Source organism: Mesocricetus auratus, unplaced genomic scaffold, assembly GCF_017639785.1.
Source record: "Mesocricetus auratus isolate SY011 unplaced genomic scaffold, BCM_Maur_2.0 Super-Scaffold_4256, whole genome shotgun sequence".
Lineage (NCBI taxonomy): Eukaryota > Metazoa > Chordata > Mammalia > Rodentia > Cricetidae > Mesocricetus > Mesocricetus auratus.
In genome coordinates, this window is record NW_024429182.1 from 16,121,226 (window position 1) to 16,147,931 (window position 26,706).

The window sequence follows — 26,706 nt, forward strand, 5'->3', positions numbered from 1 at the left end:
GAATAGCCAAAAACAACCTTGTACAATAAAAGGACTTCAGGAGGCATCACCATTCCTGACTTCAAGCTCTACTATAGAGTTATAGTAGTGAAAACAGTTTGATATTGGCACAAAAATAGACAGGTAAACCAATGGAATCAAATTGAAGACCCTGCTATTAACCCACACACCTACGAACACCCGATCTTTGACAAAGAAACTAAAACTGTAACATTGGAAAAAAGAAAGCATCTCCAACAAATGGTGCTGGATTAACTGGATGCAGGCATGTAGAAGACTGCAGATAGATCCATATCTATCACCATGCACAATAAAATACATGAAAAGTGCCAGAAATATAAATATGCCACTACATGTTTTAAAACATTCTCATCCAAAAACTTCTTTAAGAAATAAGCAGCCTGGGGCTGGAGATATGGCTCAGTACATAAAGGGTTTGCTATGCAAGTCCAAAGACTGAGTTCAGAATCCCAGCACCTACATAAAAGCTAGGTATGGTGGAACTCACTTGTAACCCAGCACTGGGAAAAAGAGGGAAGGTGGGTAGAGATGACCCCATGAGCTTACAGTACAGGAAGCCTAGCCAAAATGGTGTGCTTCAAGGTCAATGAGAGATCCGATCTTAAAACAAACAAACAGACAAACAGAAAAACAAAAGCCACACAGGCACACAGGCGGAGCCTGGAGAAGCAGCATCCCAGATAAGAGCTCTTCCAGAGGACCTGGGTTCAATTCCCAACAGCCACATGGTGGCTTCCAATTGTCTATAACTCTAGTCCCAGAGGATACAACACTGGCTTATGGTATCTATTGTCATCAGGGATGGACGTGGTGTACAAACATACATGCAGAAAAAACACCCATGCACATAAACAAATAACTAGATAAATAAATAAATAAAATTGAGGTTTATGATGCACTCACACACACAACTTAATCCCAGCACTTCGGAGACAGAGGCATGCAGATCTCTGTCAGTTCAAGGTCAAGGTGATCTACATAGTCAGTTCCAGCACTTGTCTAGGAAAAAAACACATAAAATTAAATAATAATAATAATACGAACAGCTGGGCGTAGTGGTGCATGCCAGCAGTTGGTTGGCAGAGGCAGGAAGGCAGGGAGGCAGGGAGGAATAGTATTACAAAAGAAAATAATTAAGATGCAGAGCAACAGAGGAAGGCACCTGACACTGTCATCTGTATATGGACATACATACAAGCACAAGCATACACACACACTCACTAATGCATATGCATTCATTCATGTGTAAAACATACACAAAACACGCATACATGTAAAATAAGCAATTTAAGAGAAACTAATGAATTGTAGTGTTTATAACACACACAGAAGTAAAATATGACAAAAAAATCAAAGTAGAAAATAGATACCAAGTGTGGAAAGAAGTTTTTTTTAAGGGAGATTATGGTAAATTGAGGCACATATTGTTTTGTAAAGCAAACAACAAAGTATGTGTTTAATAAGGTTCTGTTACAGAGGATTTATGAAGAACTTTTCAGGAGTCCAATATCTCAGTCAGTAAAGTGCTTGTGCAAACACGAGGCCCTGAGCTTGATCCTCAACAGCCATGTAAAAAGCCAAACATGGTGATGTGTGCTTATAAAACCCCAGGGCTGAAGACAGGCAGAGCCCTGGGACTCACTGGCCTGCCGGCCTATGTCATGGTCCTGGCTAACCAATGAGAGATCTTGTCTCAAAGACTTAGGTGAATGGCTCTTGAAGTGATACCTGAGGTTGACCTCTGCGCTCTACACATGGCAAACACACAGATAACTTTTGTACTGGAGATGTGGCAAAACAGAAAGCTTGTCTTGTATGTGTAAAATTCTGAGTTCAATCCCCAGCGTAAAAATAAAAAATACCAGAGGAGGAGGAGGAGGAAGTAAAAGCAGAACAACAGAGTTCTTAGAACATGCACTCTGGGGGCTGAGACGGGGACTGCCTGAGTCCACAAACTTGATAACTTATGTAACAACAAAAGCCAAGTAACCCAACTTTAAAATAGGAAAACAAAACAACCTTGTGGAATTTCTCTATAGCAGTTCTCAACCTTTTTGTCACAACCCTACTGGGGGTCAAATAACCCTGTTACAGGGAACACATATCAGATATCCTGCATAACACATTATTTACATTAGGACTCAAAGTAGTAGCAAAATTACAGTTATGAATTAGCAATGGAAATAACTCTATGGCTGGGGTTCACCACAGCATAACTGTTAAAGGGCTGCAGTTATGAAATAGCAATAAAAATAATTTTATGGTTGGGGTCACCATAACATAACTGTGTTAAAGGGCTGCAGCATTAGGAAAGTTGAGAAGCCCTGTTGTATAAGAATATGCAAATGATAACAAACAGATGAAAAGATTGCTCAACATTAGGAAAATGGAAATCAGAACATATAGTTCACATCCAAGTAGGATGGCAATCAAAAAACACTGGAGTCAACCAGATACTTCAAAAGAGGGCTTGCCAAGACACCCATATGTGCTGGAGCCCTAGTGTCACAAAGTACAAAACAATCCCAGGACAGAAACTAATGCTAGAAAGGATGGAGGAAAAGCAGGAATCCTTAGCATGTTGCTGGTGGAGACAGAAAATAGTTCAGAAACTTTGGAAAAAGTCTGACAAATCTCAAAAAGGTAAATGTAGAATTACTATATGATCATCCTAGCAACTCTGCTTACTCATAACACATAAATATACATATATACATAAAATTGAAAATAAGTACTCAATCAAATACATGTACACCTATGTTCATAGCAGAATTATCCAAAATAGTCAAAAAAGTGCAAATGGCCTAAGTATTTACCAATAGTTGAGTGAATAAAAAAATTGCACTATGTTAAATAAAACATTATGTAGCTAATAAACAAATTGAAACATAATGTAACATGGATGAACCAAAAAAATATTGTGCTACTAAAAGGTCAGAAACAAAATATCCAGAACAGGAAACACATATAGACAAAATATAGATTGGCAATTGCTGGAGGAAGAAATAGAAACTGTATTACAGATAATAAGTTTTACATGGCATAATGGAAATATTCTGGAATTAGAGATTGTAGATACATAATTTTAACTGATTAACATTTTAAATGCATATTACATGATATGGAAGTGGACAGCTATTGCTCACAAACCTAGGAAGCTGAGGCAGGACAGAAAGCTAGCCTGGGCTAAATAGCAAAACTTTGTCTTTAAAAAAGGTGTATTTTGACCTCTAAAGAAACATTCCTACTATGCCAACATTAGAAACAAAATACCAAAATGTAATTAATTCAAAGGCAAGTTTAAAAACAGGTGAGACAAATAGCAAAATGGATTGTTTAAACTTAATCATGTCGATATCTACACTTAGGGGTGTGTGTATGTGTATGCATGCAGCACACACACATAATACAAATCACTAGTCACCTGTAGCTACTGTGCACTTGGATGATGGTATATTCCAAACACAGTTGTTTAAACACCCACTGAATTTTTTGTAAAACAGATCATCAATAACTTTATACTGAATGCATGCTGAAATGATTAAGTATACTGGGTCAAAATACATTATAAAAATGTGAATTACTTTTTATCACATCTTTGAAATTGCTTCAAAATGTAAAAGTATTTCAATCTCCCTAATAACAGAACTTCCAAATGATAAGCAAAATAGGGGCTATAGCTCAATGGAAGAACACTTATTTACCGTATAAGACCCAGAAATCAGTATTGCGCACAAAAGAAAGGGAGGGAGAAAATACGATTCTGTAACCAGTTTGAGATTTTTACACACATTCTTCAGGTACTTGAGAAAATTAGCACAAGGAAGTAACAAATGCAGTAAATGAACCTGACCTGACAACTTAACCTTAGGCACCACAGCCATCAAGTACAGTTCACACTCTCTTTAAGCACTCTTGTCACCATGACAGATCTTATGATGGAGCATGATTTTAGTTTACCGAGACTGAAGCTGCAAAGTGTACCGCTGACCCACATAATTATCAATGAGAAGGTAACTAACAAAGTCCTAGCTCCATGCATGGCACGGTGGGCACACGCCCCTGTATTTCCCACTGAATTCAGCTCACACAAATGGCCAGACACATGGAGCAGCTATTGGAGGCCTCTGAAAATTAAATAAGAGCAAGTGAGTGGGGAAGAGGACCTTAACATAGCATAGTACTGAACCAACAGTGAATTTACCTTTTTATTATTCCTCCAATATCCACCAGCCGGAACTGCAGCCTGAAACCCAAAAGTGAGCATCAGTGTAGGTACAGGGCTCCAGAAAAAGCCTAATTCTAGCTCAAGTTCTGTAGGGGATCCTCAGAGAATGAAAAACCTCACATTTTTCTTTAATTTTTCTGCATTATCTCTAAGCAATCCTATGATAAAGGTCACCTAAGAAACAGTGACCCACAGGAGCCCAAAACTCTGAAATAAAGAGACCTTCTCCTTTGACCAGAAGGAAGAGGCAAAGCTTCCCAGACCCCAACCCCCTACCCCTCATTTTTTGTCATTTACTCCTAACATTTTTAAGCTTAAATAAACCGCCTGCCTTTCTAGATACAGGACTGAAATAAGTAGCCATAAGAAACCAGACAGTACTGATTCTATGGGCAAGATTTTTGCCCCAGCTGAATACAGGTGGATTAACTCAAACAAGCAAGCTAAAGACTCTCAGAACCGAAATATAACACAGACCACCAACCAGATCCCAGGTTGGTCATGAAGTATCATGCACAGAGTAGATCTCAATGCTGTTTGCAGAGGCTTTCTTGAAACTAGGGTAAGATGGCAACCCACAAACTCACAACCCTCTTGTCATAGCCTCCCCTAAGCACTGAGATTACAAGTGTGCACTACTATGGTCATCAGAAAATATAACCATTTTTAATTCGATTAGAGTAAAATACAGAGCCTTGTAATATCAAAAGTGCCAAAGACACCCAGGTGGTGGTGGCCCATGTCTTTTATCCCAGCACTTGGGAGGCAGAGGCAGGCGAATCTCTTGAGTTCAAGACCAGCCTGGTGCATAGAGTGAATTTCAGGACAACAAGGACTACACAGAGAAACCCTGTCTCAAAAAACCAAATACCAAAAACAAACAAACAAAAAAGTGCCAATGGCAACCCAAATTTGCATACCAAAAAGGTAAAAACTTTAGTTTCTGTCAGCCAAAGCCAAAATGATAGAGATGCTGGAAATGTGAAAACTTTGATATACCTAGAATGAAAATATTCCAGTAACAAGGGTAAATACTCTTGGAATAAACAGTACTAGCAAAGAAACAATAAAGAAGCAAATGGAAATGTTAGAAGTGAAAAGAAGTTGAAGTTTAAAACTTGCTGAATGAACTCAATAGCAGCAGAATAAAGATTACAAACCAATATACCTTATGAACATACCAACAACATCCTCAACAAAATAATGACAAAATCCCACAACAAGGATTATAAACCATGCCCAAGTGAGATCTATCCTAGCTATGGAAAATTTACTGTCTTGGGATCTAAAGATAATTGGTGCCTGGCTCTACCACTTATTGGGACTTGACTGTATATCTTCCCATGAACTATCTCTGTATCCTTTAAAAGAATTGCCCAGCTGGGCGTTGGTGGCTCACGCCTTTAATCCCAGCACTCGGGAGGCAGAGGCAGGTGGATCTCTGTGAGTTCGAGTCCAGCCTGGTCTACAAGAGCGAGTTCCAGGACAGCCCCCAAAGCCACAGAGAAGCCCTGTCTTGAAAAACAAAGAAAAAAAAAGGGGGGAGGAAATTAGGCAACTTGACATTTGAAACCAAAAGCAACTGATAAAGACACAATTCCAAAGAGCTTGTAATCTAGTTAAAAACATGAAATTCAAGAATTTAGCCACAATTTAGCATGTTAAAAGTGTTCTACAATTGTTTTTTTTTTTAATGTATGTATGTGTGCATCAGATGAGTGCTCTGTGTGCAAGTAGGGCAGGAGAAGGAGGGCACTGGATCCCCTGAACTGGAGTCACAGATGGTTACGAGCAGCATGTGGGTGCTGAGAACTAAAACCAGGCCCTCTACAAGAGCAGTCAGTGCTCTTAACTTCTGAGCCATCTCTCCAGCCTCCACAGTTTTTTGTTTATTTGCTTGTTTGTTTTTTGAAACAGGGTCTCTCTATTATGTTGCTCTGGCTGTCCTGTAACTTGCTATATTGACCAAGCTGGCCTTGAACTCACAGAGACCACCTGTATCTGCTTCCACAGTGCTGGTATTAAAGGCATGCATCTCCACAGCTGGCCAGCTCCCACATCTTAACATTTATAAACATTTAGAAATCACGGAACACGCTGGGTGGGTGGGGCACACCTGGTTACAGACAGTACTTTGGGAAGGGAAAGGATTACTGCATATTCAAGGCCAGTAAGATTAACATGTTCCTATAACATGTTCCTACCTTGATATGGCCATAAATTCACCTGTTCTTATTATAGTCATTGTAGTACACATGAATTACTGTACAGGATACATGGATAGGATCTCATGTATCCCAGGCTGGCCTGGAACTCACTATATAGCTAATGAAGACCTTACACTAGACTGCAGCTCCCATCCCGGCAGGAGCCAACCCGCCCAGAGACTGCCAGCGTCCAAGTCCCATTCTCCACCCACAGGACAGGCGAGCCTAACTTCTGGTGTCCTGAGCAGAACCACCGGAGACCTGGGGATTGCACACTGAGGATCCCATCCCTTTTTCCACCCACGGGACTAGATAGGCCTGGGTAGGTAGGATCAAAATAGTAGGATAGATAGGCTAAATAGGTAGGATCAACATAGTAAAAATGACAATCTTACCAAAAGCAATATACAGATTTAACGCAATCCCCACTAAAAACCCAGCACAATTCTTCACAGACCTTGAAAGAACAATTCTCAACTTTATATGGAAAAACAAAAGACCCAGGATAGCCAAAACTACCCTGTTCAACAAGGCAACGTCCGGAGGCATCTCCATCCCTGACTTCAATTGGTATTACAGAGCTATAGTCCTGAAAACATCTTGGTATTAGCACAAAAATAGACAGATAGGCCAACCAATGGAATTGAATTGAAAACCCTGACATTAACCCACACGCGTATGATCTTTGACAAAGAAGCTAAAACTATACAATGGAAAAAAGAAAGTATCTTCAACAAATGGTGCTGCCATAACTAGAGGCTGACATGTAAGAAGACTGCAGACAGATCCATGTCTATCACCATGCACAAAACTTAAGTCCAAATGGATCAAAGACCTCAACATAAATCCAGCCACACTAAACCTGTTAGAAGGGAAAGTGGGAGATACCCTTGAACGAATTGGTACAAGAGACCACTTCCTGAACATAACTCCAGAAGCATAGACACTAAGATCGACAATTACAAATGGGACCTCCTGAAACTGAGAAGCTTCTGTAAGGCAAAAGACACAGCCAGCAAGACAAAAAGGCAACCCACAGATTGGGAAAAGATATTCACTAACACCAAATCTGACAGAGGGCTGATCTCCAAAATTTACAAAGAACTCAAGAAGCAAGTCTCCAAAACACCAAAGGATCCAATTAAAAAGTGGGGTACAGAACTAAATAGAGAATTCTCAGTAGAGGAGTCTAAAATGGCTGAGAGACACTTAAGAAAGTGCTAAACATCCCTGGCCATCTGGGAAATGCAAATAAAAACAACTCTGAGATACCATCTTACTTCTGTCAGAATGGCTGAAATCAAAAACACCAATGACAGTTTATACTGGAGAGGATATGGAGAAAGGAGAACACTCCTTCATTACTGGTGTGAGTGCCAACTTCATACAGCCACTTTGGAAATCAGTATGGAGATTCAAGAAAATGGGAATCAGTCTACCACAAGACTCACCAATTCTACTCTTAGGCATATACCCAAAAGATACACATTCATACAACAAGGACGTCTGTTCCACTATGTTCATAGCATTATTTGTGATACCCAGAACCTGGAAGCAACCTAGATGCCCCTCAACTGAAGAGTGGATAGAGAAAATGTGGTACATTTACACAATGGAGTACTATTCAGCAGAAAAAAAAAATGGAATCTTGAAATTTGCAGGCAAATGGATGGCACTAGAAGAAACCATCCTCAGTGAGGTAACCCAGTCACAAAAAGAGAAACATGGTATGTACTCTCTCATACATGGATTTTAGACTTGAATCAGGGGAGTTCCAGCCTGCAATCCTACTGCCAGAGAGTCTGGGAAAAAGAACCTTCATCCAGAGACTGACAGACGCAGAGGCAGACACCCACAGCTAAACACTGAACTAAACTCCTGGAATCCAGTGACAGAAAGGGAGAATTGATTAACAAAGGGGTTAAGACTGGGCTGGTTTAACTCACAGAAACAGCTGACCTGTACAAGAGGGAGCTCTTGGACCCCAGACTGATGGCTGGGTGGACAGTATGGGACTGATCCAGACCCCCTGAATGTGGGTGTCAGTGAGGAGGCCTTGGCAATCTTTGGGGCCTTGAGTAGTATTTATCCCTGGCATACAAATGGACAATGAGGGATGCTCTCTCAGCCTGGATGAAATGACAGACTCTGGAGATCGAAGTGGAGATTGGGTGGGGGACTGGGGGGCCTGGTGGGGAGGGCAGGGGAGGAGGGTAAGGAGAGGGAGCTGGGATCGACATGTGAAACAAGCTTGTTTCTAACTTATATTTTTAAAAAAGGAAGAAAAAACAAAAAAAGACATTATACTCCTCTGATCTTCCTGCCCACACCTTCCCAGTTTTGGAAAACCTTAAACAAACTTAGCCAAGTGCCAGATCTAATTTATGTTAATACAAAAAGAAAAGTAAAACATAAGTATTTGGCAATTAAGAAAATTAGGATGTTGGTGTCAGAAAAATTGTTTTCTTATTTCATTCTTATGTCTTGCCAGTGGCTTTTGTTTTCTGTACTAGAGTAGAACAGTGAAAATGTTTTTACAGAAAGTTGAAGAAGCTATGTATTCATTTGCTTTGGGTTGTTCTAGTCTCTGGGGTAAATCCGTAATTAGGAAGGCCTTTTTAGGGCTGTGTTCTAGTCTCACAGGTGCAAAGCTACTCCATATCTGGAAAATCTAAATTCCTCTGTGAGAGGCTGGGTTTTTAAAGCATATTATTTACACAATTCACTGGAATGGCTCCTCTGAAAGCTGGGTGGCTCTCTTATGCAATTATGTACTTAGGAACCCTCCTCTGCACAGCCGTGGAAATTCAAGTAAGAATAACTTACTGGTTATACACAGTTATTAGAATTTTAAAGCATTTGTTTGTTCAAAATTCTAGTTTATCAAACAGTTATATTCGACTAATTGTGCCCTTAATCAATAATAAAGAATAATGCTTTAGAAGGTAGCCAGGCTTGAACTGTAATGTTCTAAGGGAGAATCGGGAGCAGCTTCCCTCCCCATTGTAAACGGGAGCTCCCTCCCTTTCTACCCACCAAGCTTCGTGGTGAAGTTAACAACTGGGATTCTAAATATCTGTATTAGAATACTGACTTCAATTACAGATGCAGAACTTTCTCTGTAAGGAACTGTTAGGAACATTTTAACAATGAAGAAGCTGGGGAGTATAGAAATTAAGACTGTCAAATTTGAAAATAAAATAAAAACTATTTTTTAAAATTAGATAAAATATTAAACATAAGCAGGCAACAGGGCATCATAGCACTATCTAGAGACTGGATGTTCTTGACAGTAAAAAAGTCATTTTGGGGATGTAGGTCAGTTGGAAGAGTGTTTGCCTAGGATGCACAAAGCCTAGGTTCAATTCCCAGCACCACATGTACAGTGCACAGTGGTACACACCTGCAACCCAAATAAGCAGGAGAGGAGAAGGAAGAATCAGAAATACAAGGACCTCTTCTGTTACATTGTAAGCTCCAGCCCAGCCTGGGATAAACTAGGTCTTTTGTTTTGTTTTGTTGTTTTTTATTTAAAAACAATCATTTTATACATCAATCCTCCCTTCCCTCTCCCTCCCATCTTCCCATGCCCCCTACCACTCCCCCAACCCATTGCCCACCCACTCCCCAAGAACAGTGAGGACTTCCATGGGGGATCATCAAAGTCTGTCACATCATTTGGGGCAGGGCCTAGGCCCTCTTTGTGTATCTGGGCCGGTATCTGGGTTAAAACAGTATGTCTCCCTGTCTCCATAGGGAATGGGCTCCCAAAGTCCATTTGTGCACTAGGGATAAATACTGGTTTCACTGTTAGAAGTCCCATAGACTGCCCATGCCTCCTAACTGGCACCCACATTCAAAGGGTTTAGTTCAGCCCAATGCTAGTTCCCCAGCTTTACAACTGGGGCCCGTGTTCTCTCACTAGGTCAGGTCAGCTGGTTCTGTAGGAGTCAAGACTGTGTTTCTCCAGCAGGAGAAACACAGTCTTGACTCCTTTGCTCATCCCTCCTCCCTCTCCACAACAGGATTCCGGGAGTATGGCTCAGTGTTTAGCTGTGGGTGTCTGCTTCTGCTTCCATCAGCTACTGAATGAAGTCTCTAGGATGGCAATTACGGTAGTCATCAATCTCATTATAGGGGAAGGACATCAAAGGCAGCCTCTCCACTACTGCCTAGATTCTTAGTTGGGGTCTTCTTTGTGGATCTCTGAACATTTCCCTAGTGCCAGATTTCTCTTTAAACCTGTACTGGCTCCCTCTATTAAGGTATCTCTTTTCTTTTTTCTTTCTTTTTTTTTTTTTTTTTTTTTTTTTTGGTTCTTTCGAAGACAGGGTTTCTCTGTATTGTTTTGGAGGCTGTCGGTCCAGCCTGGCCTCGAACTCACAGAGATCCGCCTGCCTCTGCCTCCCGAGTGCTGGGATTAAAGGTGTGTACTACCACCACCCGGCAAGGTATCTCTTTTTTTGCTCTCCTCTATTCCTCCTCTGTCTCAGTCTTCCTGATCCCTCTTTTTCTCCTCCCCCACTTCTCTTCTCCCCTTCTCTTTTTTCCCAAAGAAGCTAAAACTATACATGGAAAAAAGAAAGCATCTTCAACAAATGGTGCTGGCATAACTGGATGTAGGCATGTAGAAGACTGCAGATAGATTCATATCTATCGCCATACACAAAACTTAAGTCCAAATGGATCAAAGACGTCAACATAAATCTAGCCCCAATGAACCTCTTAGAAAAGAAAATTGGAAATACCCTTGAACTAATTGATACAGGAGATAACTTCATGAACATAACACTACTAGCACAGACACTGAGATCAACAATTAATAAATGGGATCTCCTGAAACTGAGAAGCTTCTGTAAGGCAAAGGATATAGTCAACAAGACAAAACAGCAGCACAGAATGGGAAAAGATATTCACTAACCCCACATCTGACAGAGGGCAGAGAAAGATGGGCAGATTTCTGTGAATTTGAGGCTAGCTTAGACTATATAGAGTATTTATAGTGAGATCCATCCTCCGCTCCCACCTCTTTCTAGAGTACACACACATTCGAGTACGCATGCACACTCTTTAACAGACATGTGCAGGAAAAGAAGCTTGATGGACATTATGGACAGAGGCAGGCAGCATATTGTTTTTCTTGTAAGAGAACAAAAGTCTACCTACACGGTCTTTGCCATGCCATTTAAAATCAACTGCTTTGGATTCCTGGATTTTTTTAAGTGCTCATTTTCTTGTTCATAGGCAACTTGCAATTACCTTAGATTAGGTTTTACAAACTCAATCACCAATACCTGTACTGTTTTTGTTTAATAACCACAAAAGATTATTTGGCCATGTTGGAATCTCAGTGTATTAAATTCAAGTTTAAAAAGTCAAGCAAAGAACAAGGAAGCTACTTTTGCAGTGGCATCAATGACTACAGACTCTCAGTTGAGAAAGAGGGACATAGAGGCCTCTATGACAGCCCCTACTCCCCCACCCAAAAAAGTAGCAGCCTAGACAGAAAGCTACTGAAGAGAACTCTTAAAAATTGTGGTAAGGATGCTGAAGTGTAGCTCTCCACAACTGAGGATTTCTGGCAGGGGAAGGACTCAGGGTTTTTTTTTTTCTAATAAAAATATTTTTAATGTTTGTCATGTAAAGGTTATTTTTTAGGAAATTATATAACACTGATTTTAATTGCCCTATCAATTTGAATACATTTTCCATTTCCCTTTTTCTCATTTTTTTTAGTTCATTTTACATTCCAACCACAGTTCTCCCTCCCACCCCTCCTCCAGCCCCCTTTCACCTCCCCCCAGCCCACCCCCAGTTCACTCCTCCTCACAGGTAAGGGCTCTCATGAGGAGTCAACAGGGTCTGGCACAATAGTTTGGGGCAGGGCCTGGCTCCTCTCCCATGCATTAAGACTGAGCATGGCATCCCACCATAGGAATGGGCTCCAACAAGCTAGCTCATGTACCAGGTTTGTGTGGTGGTCTTACTGCCAGTGGACCCTCAGATAGTCCAAGTTCACAACTGCCTCCCATATACTGAGGGCCTAGTTCAGTCTCCTGGAGTCTCCAGTTGTAGGTGTAGAGCTGATGAGTTTCCACGAGCTTGGTTCAGCTGTCTCTGTAGATTTCTCCATCATGATCTTGACCTCCCTTGCCATGTGTTCCCTTCTTCCCCTCTTTTCCTGGATTCCAGGAGCTGGGCCTGGTTCTAGGTTGTGGATCTCTGTGTCTGGTTCCATCAGTTACTGGATGAGGGCTCTATGATGATAGTTGGGGTATTCATCAATCTGATTGCAGGGGTAGGCCAGTTCAGGCACCCTCTCTACTGTTGCTAGGAGTCTTAGCTGGGGTCCTCCTTGTGGATTCTTGGGAGTTTCCCTAGCACCAGGTTTCCCCCTAGCCCACAGTGGCTGTCTCTGTGAAGACATCTTTTCATTGCTCTCCCATTGCATCTCATTCCCTCCTGTTCTCACCCCCTTCCACCCCCCTTTATCACCCCCTCCCGCCCCCTTATCACCCCCTCCCCAGTTAGCCCCAGGGAGGACTCAGTTTTCTTTAGGGGGCTAACTATTGGGAGTTTGACCGTGCTCCAGAGAGTATTTGGGCAACACAAGTTGGATTTTTTTTCTTCTTTTCCTCTCCTCCTTCCTCTTCGTCTTCTTTTGGTGGGGGATGTTCACAAAGGTGGGGGCAGACCTGGGAGGACTGGGAAGTGAGTGTGATCTGGGTATAACCTTATTCCAATAAGCTCCAAAGAATGTCTAAATTCTTTTATTACCCTAGAATTTATTGTAGTGAATATTATTTTGAATAACTAGGCCACCAGCTGAAGCTTTTAGTAATGTGGAGTTGGCCTGTGCACACCCTTTCAATGGCCACAATGCTCACTGGGAAGATCAGGCTATATGTATTTCTGAGAGATGGAAGACAGGGAAGGAATGAAGAGAAGAGAACACAGGCTTGATGCCATGGGAAGAAACATTAGAGGCAGCTATCTTCCATTGTAGTAAAAGGCTTTGTCACATTTTCCCCTGATGGGCTTACGTATATGTTCCGAGTCATTGCCATGACCCCACAAAAGCTGGCACCATGTTAATAACCCACATACTGAGGCCAGCCAGGCTGGCAAAGGCAGCCACAGTAAGATCCTTTCTAAAGAAAAAGTCAAACCCATGAGTGACACAGATGAGCTGGGCAAGCTCAAAGGCACTGCCTGCTCGTGAAATGATCACCTGGTACCAAACAGTATTTCAATGACTGCAAACCAAGTCTCCTGCCTCTCTCGGGTACTCCTTAACTTTTGTGGAAAAGATAAAGAAAATTATTCACTCATTAGAAAGAAAATAAATGGTTACATAAATAAAGACAACCATATTGCACCTGATTTCCTGGGTACCTCAGAGAAAAGAAACTCATTTTCAGCAGTGTTTACTCCACTATTTGCAAATAGCTGATTGGCAGCTACAATATATGAAATAAATAACCATTTCAAAGACCAAGCGTCATGTTCCCTGGTAAATAACAAATATGAACATTATCTACCCTCCCCATCCAGAGTGTGGAATTTAGCAGGAGAATAGATTTATTGGCTATCTGATTGTTTGATGTGTTGTGAGGCATTTTCTGTGATGCTGTGGTTATTATTGAGGTTAGGTAAGAAAATCTCTCTCAGGACATTAGGATTAAGAGTTACATATTCACAAGAAGGATACAAAATGAGTATTTCTGAAGCAAGTGAAATGTGACAAGAAAGTGTGAGATGGGGAGTCAGGAACATACCTAATAATCTTTCTTTGAGAGATGGGGAGTCAGGAGCATACCTAATAATCTTTCTTTGAGGAACAGAAAGAGCATGGTCTTCCAGGTCAATTATGAGATGTACTAGTTTGCATCTTGGCTTATGATAAGCTGAGACACAAACTAGTACATCTCATACACACACTCTGATATTACCTACTTTCAGAAAACCAATTTAAAATTCTGCATCAGATATTAATATGAAATATTTTTACAGGTTTATAAACCAGCTTTAGAAGTTTCTCAGCGTGGACTCTTATGGGAGGGCCTGGACCCTGCCCTGAGCAAAATGACAGACTCTGGATATCCCCTATGTGGAAGGAAGTGGGGATAGGGTGGGAGGCTGGGGGGGGGATGGTGTGGAAGGAGGGGAGGGAGAGAGAACTGGGATTGACATGTGAAGCAAGCTATTTAAAATTAAAGTAATAAAAAAAAACTTTTAAAAAGTTTCTCTTCCAATGTGTATCCAATAGCTCTAAGGCCCGCCCAAAAGAAAGAAATCATGCCTAGTTCTGGAAACCTAGCCAACACTAGTGAAGTCTTGGACCTTGGAGGAGTATCAACAACTGCTGCTTTACTAAACCAGCACGATCCCTACCTACATTCTAATATTTGTCTTTAAACCCACGGATGGAGACCATTAACAGAAAATTACAACTCATCAAATGCAGAGTTGTAGAGTCCAATTCCAACTGATAATCTACAATGGAACTCCTGCAACTGAGGCTCAGGCATCACTAAGGAGGAGCTAGCAAAAAGACAAAGAGCCAGAAGAATAGGGGTTTACTGTCAGATTGTGAATCCTAGTAATGTCCGAAGTTATACCCATGAAGTCATCAACATGGCTGTGTATTCATAACCTGAACAAGGAAAATACCAATAGACATGCTAACGTGGATAGGGAAAGCTCAAAAGGCCTCAACCATATATGAAGGAAACCAGGGAATGCCAGATCAGAAGAAACAGTCTAGCAACTGGTTATATAATACCAAATGGTCAGCCCTGAATACATACATGAACAGGACATATTTATATACTTAGGAATACACAAAACACATACACACAGCAATTTTTAAAAGAGGCCATGAATTTTAAGGTTGTCAGGTGCAAGCCTTTATTATCAACAGAGCACTCAAGAGGCAAACGCAGGCAGATACGTGAGCCATACTAAGCTCCAGGCCAGCCAGGACTGGAAGAGAGAGAAGAGAGGTGGGGGTGACAGAAAAAAGAGACAGAAAATGCCAGCCTCAGCTAAATAGTGAATTCAAGAACAATCTAGGCTACATGTGAGACTGTTTAAATACTTCAAAGCCAGTTATGTTGGTGCAATCAAGAGACACAAGCAGAAAAATCAGTGCAAGTTCAAGGCTAGCTTAGTCTACATAGGAAATTCTCTCTCTCTCTCTCTCTCTCTCTCTCTACACACACACACACACACACACACACACACACACACACACACACACACACATAAATAATTCTCTCTCTTGGGAAGCCTGTATCCATGTTTTGGGCATGTACTATTTTTTCCTGAGGGAGGGGAAAGGAGGGAAAGGGAAAGGGGAGGGGGAGGGGAGGGGGAGGGGAGGGAGGAGAGCGCCTGCACTTAAGCACATGCTCTTAAATACGAAGCATGCACATTCCTTTACCTCTATTTAAAAACTCACTAACTTTACTTCAACCACAACAGAAAGAGTATAGACATAAGCCTGTACTCAAGGGGAAGAGGAATGACATTGGAGAAAGTAGCCCAGCTCAGGTAATATTCAATTATCTGCAATGAAATGTGGATGAAAATATGAGCATTTAGATGTGAATTTTTAGAAAAATAATCTACAGTTTTATGGATATTTACAGCATGTGTCCGTGCCTAGTCTTGCAGAACTCCATCTTCCTCCATCTCATTTGTAGTATAAACTGCTCCTAAAGCACTTTAATACATTGTAACTGGGAGACTGTGTACACAGTACCTATAAAGCAGCGATCAATACTCTAATACAGAGATGCCAATTCCATTACCACAGAAACCTGTGCAAGCAGCCAGTTGCTCAACAAAGAACCTGGCTCTCATCAGCTTTATTCCTAACACGTCTCCACTCTGGTGGATGAAGCATTTTGCTTTGATGCATAAATAGAAGTTGTGAGAGAAATAATGACATTTAAAATAACACTTAAGCTTTGATTACAATGAAAAACAGAGCTAAAATTAATTTTTACACTCATAAGATGCTTATCTTTTACCATCAAATCCATCTATTCATATGCAATCAAAATACTGACCTAATGTTTTATAAACCGCCATGACCTTAGATGATTGTGTTACAGTTCACCATTTATGACTAAAATGTTACAGCAAGAAAGTAAAAAAAAAAATGAGAAATGAAGAAAATGGGAAAGGAAACTGAAGAATAATATAAAAGAAAATCATTTTAGAAACAAAAATTTCTAAGTTTGACTTCCTTCTAAATTTGCCAACAAGAAAAAATGAAGGCTTATTCACAACCTTTCATACAGTCTATTACATGCACCTTTCCCTTGTGCCATTTTTATGATCTGAGACAACATCGTTGAAATATAATCAAAAAGAACCAAAAGCAGTCTGTACACAATGGTACTAGCAACTTGGGGCACCAGATTTAACTTGTGTCTAAAACCACTTCCCTGTCTTTGATTTCACTACTTACTTTCAGCAGACTAAAGCTGGGATACATCCTTTTCAACCAGCCTTAATCATTATCACTACTATGGTAACTATGACAACAGGATGCAGCTTATCTGTGCTGTTTTCATTTCCCTCTTTGAGTTGCCATAACAACACAATCATTTTGCTTTTCTCCAATATGTAACAACTTTATTTTAGGATTGAGGTCTTAAGGACATTAGATTTCCCTATAAAGAAAGCAAATAATGGAATTTATATAGGAATTTTAGCTAAGTATACAGCACCCAATTTTAAAATCTTAGTGGAAGAGTTACTTTCATCATATCAAAATTTAAAAAAAAAAATCAGGCCATGTGGTGGTGGTGTACACCTTTCATCCCAGCACTCAGGGAAGGCAGAGGACAGGGGGTTCTCTGAATTCAAGGCTGGTCTGGTCTACAGAGAGAGTTCCAGGACAGCTAGGGCTACACAGAGAAACCCTGTCTCAAGAAACAAAAAACAAAAAACCAAAAAATCTAGAGGCTGGAGAGATGACTCAGTAGTTAAAAGCACTGGCTGCTCTTCCAAAGGACAGAGTTTGATTCCCAGCATAGTAGTTAACTGTAACTCTAGTTCTTCAGGATCCAGCACCCTCTTCTGGCCTCTATGAACACTGCATGCATGTGGTACACAGACACACATTCAGGCTAAAGACCCACACACATTAAAAAATGTTTTTTAATCTAATCTTTAAAAAAATTAAAATATTTTTAAATTAAAAAATAAGCTGCACTAACAAGCATTTTATTAAACATGTCCTCAGTTCATAGTGACTAATTTTAGCACATGGTACTCTAACCAAAACATAACAATACCATTACAATTACGAGCTGTGAGCAAGTGTCCATTAATACCTTTCCCAAGTAAAAGAATCATGAATAAAGACATTTTAGGGGCTGGTCCTGCATTTACAAGTTCCAAAGGAAAGTCAAGCATGGTGGTGTACACCTTTAATTCCAGCACTAAGAGTTCGAGGCCAGCCTGGTCTACAAAGTGAGTTCCAGGACAGCCAAGACTACACAGAGAAACCTTGAGGAAAAAACAAAGTGGGGAGAGTGCTAGTTCCAGGTAACCTGATGGCTTTCTTCTGACTTCTCCAGGAAACAGGAATGAATGCACATGCTGCACTATATCCATGCAAATAAAACACACGTAAAAACTAAGCCTGAAACATTATAAATAAATGAACAAAGTTCCAACCCTTTGCTGCGCTGATCCAACTTCTCTTGTTGTAAGTGCCACAAAAACAGCAGTGGGCTTTTTTTACTTGCTAACCACCATTTAACCTCACATTCAAGTTTTTCTATGGTAGAACCATCCTGCATAAACTTACAGTTTAAATAATTTTACAGCATAAAATGTTTACAAAAACTCACAAGAAAACCCCAGGAAAAGGTCAAAGAAAAGGCAATTATTGTTTAAAATTGGCAATATAAAATTATACTAGTATCTTGGGGCTGACAAGATGACTTCAGAAAATAAAGACGCTTGCTGCCACACATGCCAACGGCAAACCGAGCTTGACCCCAGTTCTCACATGGTGGCAGGAGAGAACCAACTTCTCCAGGTGTCCTCTGACTTCCACATGTACACGCAATGTCCCCATATGTGCACACACAGAAGAAAGAGATGAAGCAACAAAGAAATGAAGGAAGGAAGGGGGTATCAAAGGAAAGGATTTTTAAAAGGTTTATCATGAGTATCTTCAATCCCTACACTCCAATCCCTTATCAGGTCACAAAGATAAAGGCCCCTTCAACAGTCCTGTAAGAGCCATGAGTATACACACACTACTGCTTACAAATAAAGCAGATAGTTCTGTTTAAGGAGAAATATGCAAATGCTACTAAATTTCTCATTAGTTCCCTGCAGGCATTGAGGAGATTATTTATAATATTGTACTATTTTTTGCTAGAGAGAATTTCCACATATTAACAAGGCACATTTTAATTTTAATCACAGTTTATATAATTTAATAAAGTTTGTAGAATGCAGTGAACTGAAAATTATAATATACTTAACCAAACCTGAGAATGAAAAACAAATTTAAGGTTTTCCACAGCAATCATTCCCTCAAGTTCATTTCTTATTTTATTGTTTATGTTTATTAGCTTGGTTGAGTTGTACTTTTCACTTTTTTGAGAGAGAGAGAGAGAGAGAGAGAGAGAGAGAGAGAGAGAGAGAGAGAGAGAGAGAGAGAGAGAGAGAGAGAGAGAGAGCGTGCATGTGTGTACATGTTGCAGGTGCCCTAGGTGGCCAGAAGAGGGCATCTGATCTCCTGGAAATAGTGTTAGCTGGTTTTGAGCCACACCTCATGGATGCTGGGAACCTGCTGAAAGAACAGCAAGTACTCTTAAAAGCAGAGCCACCTCTCCAGCCTAGCTTAATTTGAGACAAGGCCTCATTCTGTATTCCAAACTAACCTGACACCCACACGTGGACATACGCACAGGGGTGTTAGTGGCAATCTTTCTAAGTTTCATGCTATAGACTGACAATGGTCCCTTGATCTCATGTCAAATAGTCAAGTGTCACTTCTCAATAAAAAGCATATAGAATACTCAGTCCACAACACAAACAGGTGACAAGTAGACCCTCTGTCATCTATTCTCCTTTAGTATGTTGAAAACAAACCACCTCTATTGTGAGTTGGTGGGTGGAGTGTCTTCTCTGTAAGCATAACCTGTGTTTTAATACCCAGCCCCAACATAAGAGCTGGCCACAGCTGCAGGGAGAAGCATTCACAGGGAATCAGTGCTCTTGGCTGTCAGACTAGGAAAAGCAGCAAGATCCAAGCATAGTGAGAGACTGTCTCAAGACAAGTAAAGCTGGGCTAGGTGTGGCTTAATCCCAGCATTTGGGAGTCAGAGTCTGTGCCCGTCTGGTGCATAGCAAATTTCAGACCATGTGGCTACAGAGTGAGACCCTGTCTCAGCAACCAAATGAGGCAAAGTATCTACAGACCTATTTGGCACAATTCCGAGTGTTTATACTTGCCCTCCAAATTATACATATTATATAACTTGCACACATCATGTTTCTTTTGTAAGATGTTTTCATATAATAGCTGAGCTATGGCATGAATGTAATTATAATTTGTAAAATTAACAAAAATACTGGGTGGGATGAGGACTCGTGTGCAGGTTCCACAGGGGATAGGAAAAGGGCAGGCAGATCCTTGGGATCCAATGAGCAGCCAGGCTAACTTCAGGTTCATTGAGAGACCATGTCTCAAAAAACTAAAGTCGCAGGCCAGGCATGGGGGAGCATGTCTTTAATCCCTACAATCAGGAGATCTCAAGAGTTTGAGGCCAGCCTGGTCTATGTAGCAAAGCTACGCAGTGAGACTGCCAAGTAAATAAACAAATGTGAAAAAATAAGGTGGATATCAACAGAGGAAAATATTCAACCTCTGGTCTCTACATGGATTCAAATTGGTAATCGTACACACACACACACACACACACACACACACACACACACACACACACACAAATGTACTACTTAGGATGACTATTCAAAATAATTTTCAGATGGGTTAGAAGTCTATTTATTTAGATAGGAAGTTTCTTAGCTACATTTATTGTAGAATTCATAAATTAAGGAACATGTCAATCTCTCCATTTTTCTACTCTCTGAATCAACTTCAACTGGTACCTGATGAATGAGGAGTGTTTTGTGAATGCCTGACCCATGAAAGCTAACAAAGGCAAACTCTTATTTTGTATTTATCATTCAACAGTTGAGTTGAATAATTTATCAACCTAAAACTTAAAACAAAAAACACTGTAATAGCACTACATTTTAGTATTACAGTATGCTAGGCCTCTTGTTATAAAGACAAGCAAATCATATGTATTCCGAAATAATAAAATTTCCAAAAAGTAGTTCTCAACACTTGAAAATATTTGAGAACTACTTTTCTAACTCAAACCTATCTTCCAGGGCTTCAAATGTTGCTGCTTTCCAAGAGGCACACAGCTGGCCACCAGCCCAGGCTACCCTCTCATCCCAGCAGCAGATCCAGTGACCACACAGACAACAACTAGTCTGCACAAGGGTTTGCTTTGTTTCTGTTTCTGAGGCAGGGTCTGTGTAGCCCAGGCTGGCCTGAAATTCAGAGATCCCACCGCCTCTGCTTTCCTGAGTGCCGAGACTGAAGGTGAATACTATCATTTCGGCTGAAAGACAAGGATTTGAATTGAATGCTGTCTCAAGAAACCCATTTCTATACATACTTTTCAGGAAAAACTTTTAAGGTAAAAACATTAAATACCAACAAAATTCTAAGTATGATTATCATTTACATTTATTAATTCCTTTTTATACAGAGATTATTATCTAAACTGCTCATGAGACCTGAAAGATATAAAATTTGCTTGTTCTAACTAATGTGACCTCTTATAAAATATGTGAAACTGGAAACTGTGCCACAAGCCTTCACTGTCACCAGACAAGAGCTAGGCAGGAAGATCTTAAGCTCAGAGAATTTTTTTTTTAAGTTTGAAAGCTTCTTGGATAGAACAAAAAAGTTAGAAGCAAGAGCTAGAAACTGAAAAGTGTTGGTGGGAAGGGCACCTGGCTTTGTGGCCTATAATATTTGTAATCTGGGTAAGGAAGATTCCAAGCTTAAGGTTAGCCTAGGCTACATGGTAAGACCTTGTCTCAAGAAACAGCAAAAAAACAAATAAAAGGGCTACCCAGTAGTTCTACAGCAGGCTGGGGAGGTGGCTCAGCAGTTAAGAGCAAGCACTAACTGTTCTTGCAGAGGACTCAGAATCCAGCCTAGCACCCACTCTGTGACTCAGCCATAACTCCAGTGCCCACAGATCACATGGATACCCTGTCGTGACCTTTGCAAGCACCAGGCACACACATACACACACATGCAGCCAAAATTTTCATGCGCGTAAAATAATTTTTAAAAAATTTTAAAGAGCTCTACAAAAGGCCAGGCTCACTTGTCTTGGAAAATCAGGCCTAAGAGGTAGACAAGAAAAGACCCATTTGCTTAGTAAAATAAAATCAGTGTCAGTACTTTGCATTGTCTAAGTACAAAAGGAAGGTGTTGGAAAACTCTAAACTCAGATTTCTGAAGTTAGATTAAGAAAGAAAAAAACGGCCAAGTGGTGGTGGTGCACACCTTTGATTCCAGCACTTGAGAGGCAGAGGCAGGCGGATCTCTGTGAGTTTGAGGCCAGCCTGGTCCACAGAGCAAGTTCCAGAGAAAACTGTCTCAGAAAACCAAAAAGGAGAGGCCATGGGATGGCTCAGTGGGTATGGACATTTTCAGCTACTCCAAAGACCTGAGTTTGATTTCTAGGATCCACATCGTAGGAGAGAACCAGAGTAAATTGTCTTATGACTGTCACACCTCCATGTGCTATGACATACTGTGCACAATAAACAAGTAAATCTTTATTTTTAATTCTTTTTTTTTCCAGTGTGGGGGGGGGTTAGAGACAGGGTTTCCCTGTGAAACAGCTCTGGCTATCCTAGAACTTACTCTGTAGACCAGGCTGGCCTCAAACTCAGAGGCCATGCTGTCCATGCTAGAATTAAAGGTGTGCGCCGCCACCACCGCCGCCACCACCTGCCTATTTTCTAATTCTTAGGGGGAAAAAAAGGGTAGGTGGGCATGGTTCTGTACACCTTTAATCCCAGCACGCGGGAGGCAGAGGCAGGCATATCTCTGAGTTCAAGACTAGCCTGGTCTACAAGAGCTAGTGCCAGGATAGACTCCAAAACAATACTGAGAAACCCTGTCTCGGGGAAAAAAAAAAATCCCAGCACTTGGGAGGCAGAAGCAGGCAGACCTCTGGGAGTTTGAAACCAGCCTATATTGAGTTCCAGGACAGCCAGGGCTACATAGTGACCTTTCTCAAAAAAAAAAAAAAAAAAGAGAGATAAGGACAGAATTAGTTCAAACACAAACCAATACATGTAAAGATGCGACTTATGATGAAGAGAGTACTACAGACCAGCAGAGAATTCATATTCTCCTGGAAAAAAATAATGCCAGAGGTCACTGAAACCCTTATGAGAAAAAAAAAATGTAATGGAATCCCTTCCTAACATCAAATACACACAAATTCTACAAGAGACTAAAGTTTTGGAAATGCAAAGGGCATCTAGTAGGAAACAGGAAGCTATTTTCATAAGCTTCTGGTAGGTAAGCTTTAAGTCACTGCAAGCTGAACACCAAGTTGAAAGACTTCCAGCCAGCCTTACACTGGCTCTAATCTACTCTATCATCACCTATGACCTTGAAAATCTTTCCATCTCCATTTGCCTTTTTAAAAAAAAGGAATTATTCCATGATGTGTTTTACTGATAACATGTAAAACTGTTTTTCCAAGTAGCATGTGGGATTTGTAAAGTGGAATTCTAACTAGGTCTGTTGGGCAGGGTGTGCTGCTTACTGAAAAATCCTCACAAACTGCCTTTGCTGAATGAGCTAAGTGGGTGGACAGCATTCCCAGTGCTGATACCTAAGAGAATGCAGAAAAGGAGAAGAAGATAAATGTTTCCCAGTCTCCCAGACTGCAGAGTATAAATAACGGAACATGCTGACAGTGTTTAAGGCTGACCTTGATAGAACAGTTTATTTCAAATGCTCCTAGATGTAAAGTGCACTCACTGGGGTAAACTGACCTTGCTGGGCATCTGCTTGGTCATGCCATTTCTCTAATAAAACTGATAACAGCAGACATAGCCTGGAAATATCAGTAGGACAGGAATCAAAGGATTTAAGTGTATCTATCCACATGTTCCTGACAAGTGAAATTCCATCACTGTAGACAGGGATAAATTGTGGCTGCTTGCCTGAGCAGCTAGGGGAATGAGAATATTAAGAACAGGATGTTCCAGTAAGACGTTTTTTATAGCCATCAGCCAAGTCATCTCTGTACCATTTTCCATAACACTACCAAACATACTCAACATTTCATTAGTTTCTCAAAATGACATTTTATGATGACGCTCACACCTAATAGTCAAACCCTTATTAAAATAGTCATAACTAGTTGTACTAAAATGATAATTGTCAACAGCAAAGGCTTGATAAAAATACATCAAACAATAATAAAAATACTAGTGCAGGGGATATTAACCTAGGTCCACAGATAGGACTCAGGGATTGCTGAATCTCCTGAAATAACATACAAAGTGTACGTGGCATGACTGGAAGAGGGTCTTGCAGCATACAGAAGATTTTTAGGGCAGTCCATGGTCACAAGTTTCAGAAGCCTTAAATTAGGTGACCCTCCAGATACCTCAAATTTATGACCCATGGAATCTTGGTTTCATTTTAGAAAGAGGATCTAGAACATACACACCAAAACTAGACTATGCTTCCTTCTAATTAATTGTACTTAGTCTTGATTCAAATTCAATAAAAGTCAATCTTACTTTCAAATAAAATGTTTAAGGAATGAAGGTATAGTTCTGTGGTCTAGCACATACCTAGCACGTGAAAGACCTTGGGCTCAATCCTCAACATCCTTTCCAGTCCATGGCATTTAAGCAACTAAATATTCAATATCAGTCAGGTGTGAGAGCCACGCCTTTAATCCCAGAACTCTGGAGGTAGAAGCAGGAGGATCTCTGTGAGTTCAAGGCCAGCCTGGTCTACTTAGGAAGTTATAGGACAGACAATGTAGTGAGACCCTGTCTCCAAATAATAATAATAATAATACCAGGGAACAAAACAGGTGGCTCAACAGTTACGAGCACCTGGGCTGACTCCAGCTCCCAGTGCCATACTGTGTGGCTCACAACCACCTGTGACACCAGCTCTTAGGGATCTGACCTCTTCTGGTCTCCGTAGGTACTCCACACATATGGTACACTCACACAGGAAACAAACACACATACTTAAAAACGAAACTGAATTTTTAAAACTACAGTAACAGCCATTTATGGTAGCCAATGTATTTAATCACAAATACAGATGTATCCAGGCCAGCCACAGATACATAATGGGACTCTGTCTACAAAATAAAATAAAGTTTCAATACCATCCTGCACTTCAAATCTCCTCTACTTTTCCTCAGTTTATCTTCCTGTGCTTTAAGCTTCTCTGCACTCTCAAATTTTGACTATACAGTAGTAGTTTATTCCTCAGTAAGATAATTTTTTTAGGGTTTCCCCACAAGGTCCTAAGCACATTTTCTAATCAACTGGAGACAAGATTTGACTCCCACCACTAATTAATTTGGGGCTGTTAATTTAAGTTCATCAATCCTGGAGCTCTTGAAAACAAAACCAGTTTATCCACACCCCTACCTCATAAATTTGTAAGTTTTTTTAAAAAGACACAAAACTTACTAATGAGAACTGTAACTCACCAACAACTACACATAAGAAACTACAGTTCTGCTGACTGGCGAGTAATTTGCAAGGGTAGATCAGTTTAGCTACATAAAAGAAATATCCACCTGCACGTACTAGCACTAATCAGGGCGTGAAATTAAACTTCTTATTCGAAAAGAAATAGCTGCTTCAAGGCTGTGATTTAGTCAGGGAAGCAAATATTAAGTCATCCTCTTCTCTTTGATGTTCATAGCATTACTAATAGAAGAAGCAAAGAAGGAGAGCCAATCAGCTGACTTCTATAAAGTGAAAATATCCCAGTGACATGACAAATTTTCCACTTGCTTAATTGCACATATGTAACCCAACCAAGCTGTTACAAAGTGCAGAGATCACTTACATACTTGTAAAACCCAAACTGACAACTGTGGATACCTAGCCAAACTAGTCAAAACAGGGACCACAGTACAAAGAATTCAACAAATATTAAGTGCTATAATAAGTTTTAATATAACCTATTACCGTTTTCATTACAACACAGTCCATTTTGGATTAGATGGACTAACTCAGTAATTTAGCCAGTTGTTAAAATGATCTCAGTATTTGTCAAAATCTACTAATACAAACTTCTACGTATTTTAATAGACTGCAGTCCTATTATTCTGGTAGAGTTAGGGAAGGGGGAAAACCAAAATAACATACTATAAGCAAAGTATTGAGTTAACACAGCTATAGAAGCCACAGAGATTCTTAAGGGTGTAGTCCCTAACCAGCAACATCACCAGAAAACAGTGGGACATGCACATGGTTGAAATGAACAAGTCCAGGAGACACCCACAACTATCCAGGCAATAGTAATGTACTCCTTCTTTAAGGAGCCTACGTAATGCTTTCTTTTCTGTTTTTGTTATTGCTTATGAGACAAGACTCACTAAGACTGAAACTCCAACTGGTCTTGAATTTGCATCCTCCTGCCTCAGCTTCCAGAGTGTTATGATTATAAGCATGCCACCACACCTGCCTTCCTAATGTCTTCATTAAAGATGGAGATCTAGGGGCTGATGAGATGGCTCAACAGGTGAAGGTGCCTGCCACAAACCCTGACCACCTGAGTCTCATCTCACAGTTCCCCAGGGTAGAAAGAACATGTATGCACACATGCACATACACACAATAAACGCAATTTTAAAATCTTGCTGAGAGTAATTGCTCATAGTGCAATCCCAGGGTGGAGGAGGAGGAGGCAGGGATGTCCCCTACACATTCCAGAGCAGCCAGGGCTATATAGTAACTTTCTCTCTTAAATGAATGATAATAAACAATTACCAAGCATTTGCTGGGCATAGTGATTAATGCCTATCATCCTAGCTGAGGCAGGAAAATAGTTTGATTTCAAGGCCAACCTGGGCTGCAAACTGGGTTCCAGCTTGACTACAGAGT

The 26,706-nt window shown here is 40.5% G+C and overlaps 1 protein-coding gene across 8 annotated transcripts in view; it reads right to left on the reverse strand.

The window, feature by feature from the left end:
- Positions 1–26,706, reverse strand: part of Btrc (beta-transducin repeat containing E3 ubiquitin protein ligase) — a 178,720-nt gene that overhangs the window by 128,165 nt on the left and 23,849 nt on the right. For 3 of the 8 annotated variants that reach the window (XM_013115318.3, XM_013115308.3, XM_013115292.3), the window contains exon 2: positions 4,226–4,267. The exons of the other annotated variants lie outside the window; for them this stretch is intronic. In XM_013115318.3, coding sequence (XP_012970772.1) covers positions 4,226–4,267 — 42 coding nt within the window. The remainder of the gene's footprint in view (positions 1–4,225; positions 4,268–26,706) is intronic. 8 annotated transcript variants of the gene reach the window in all.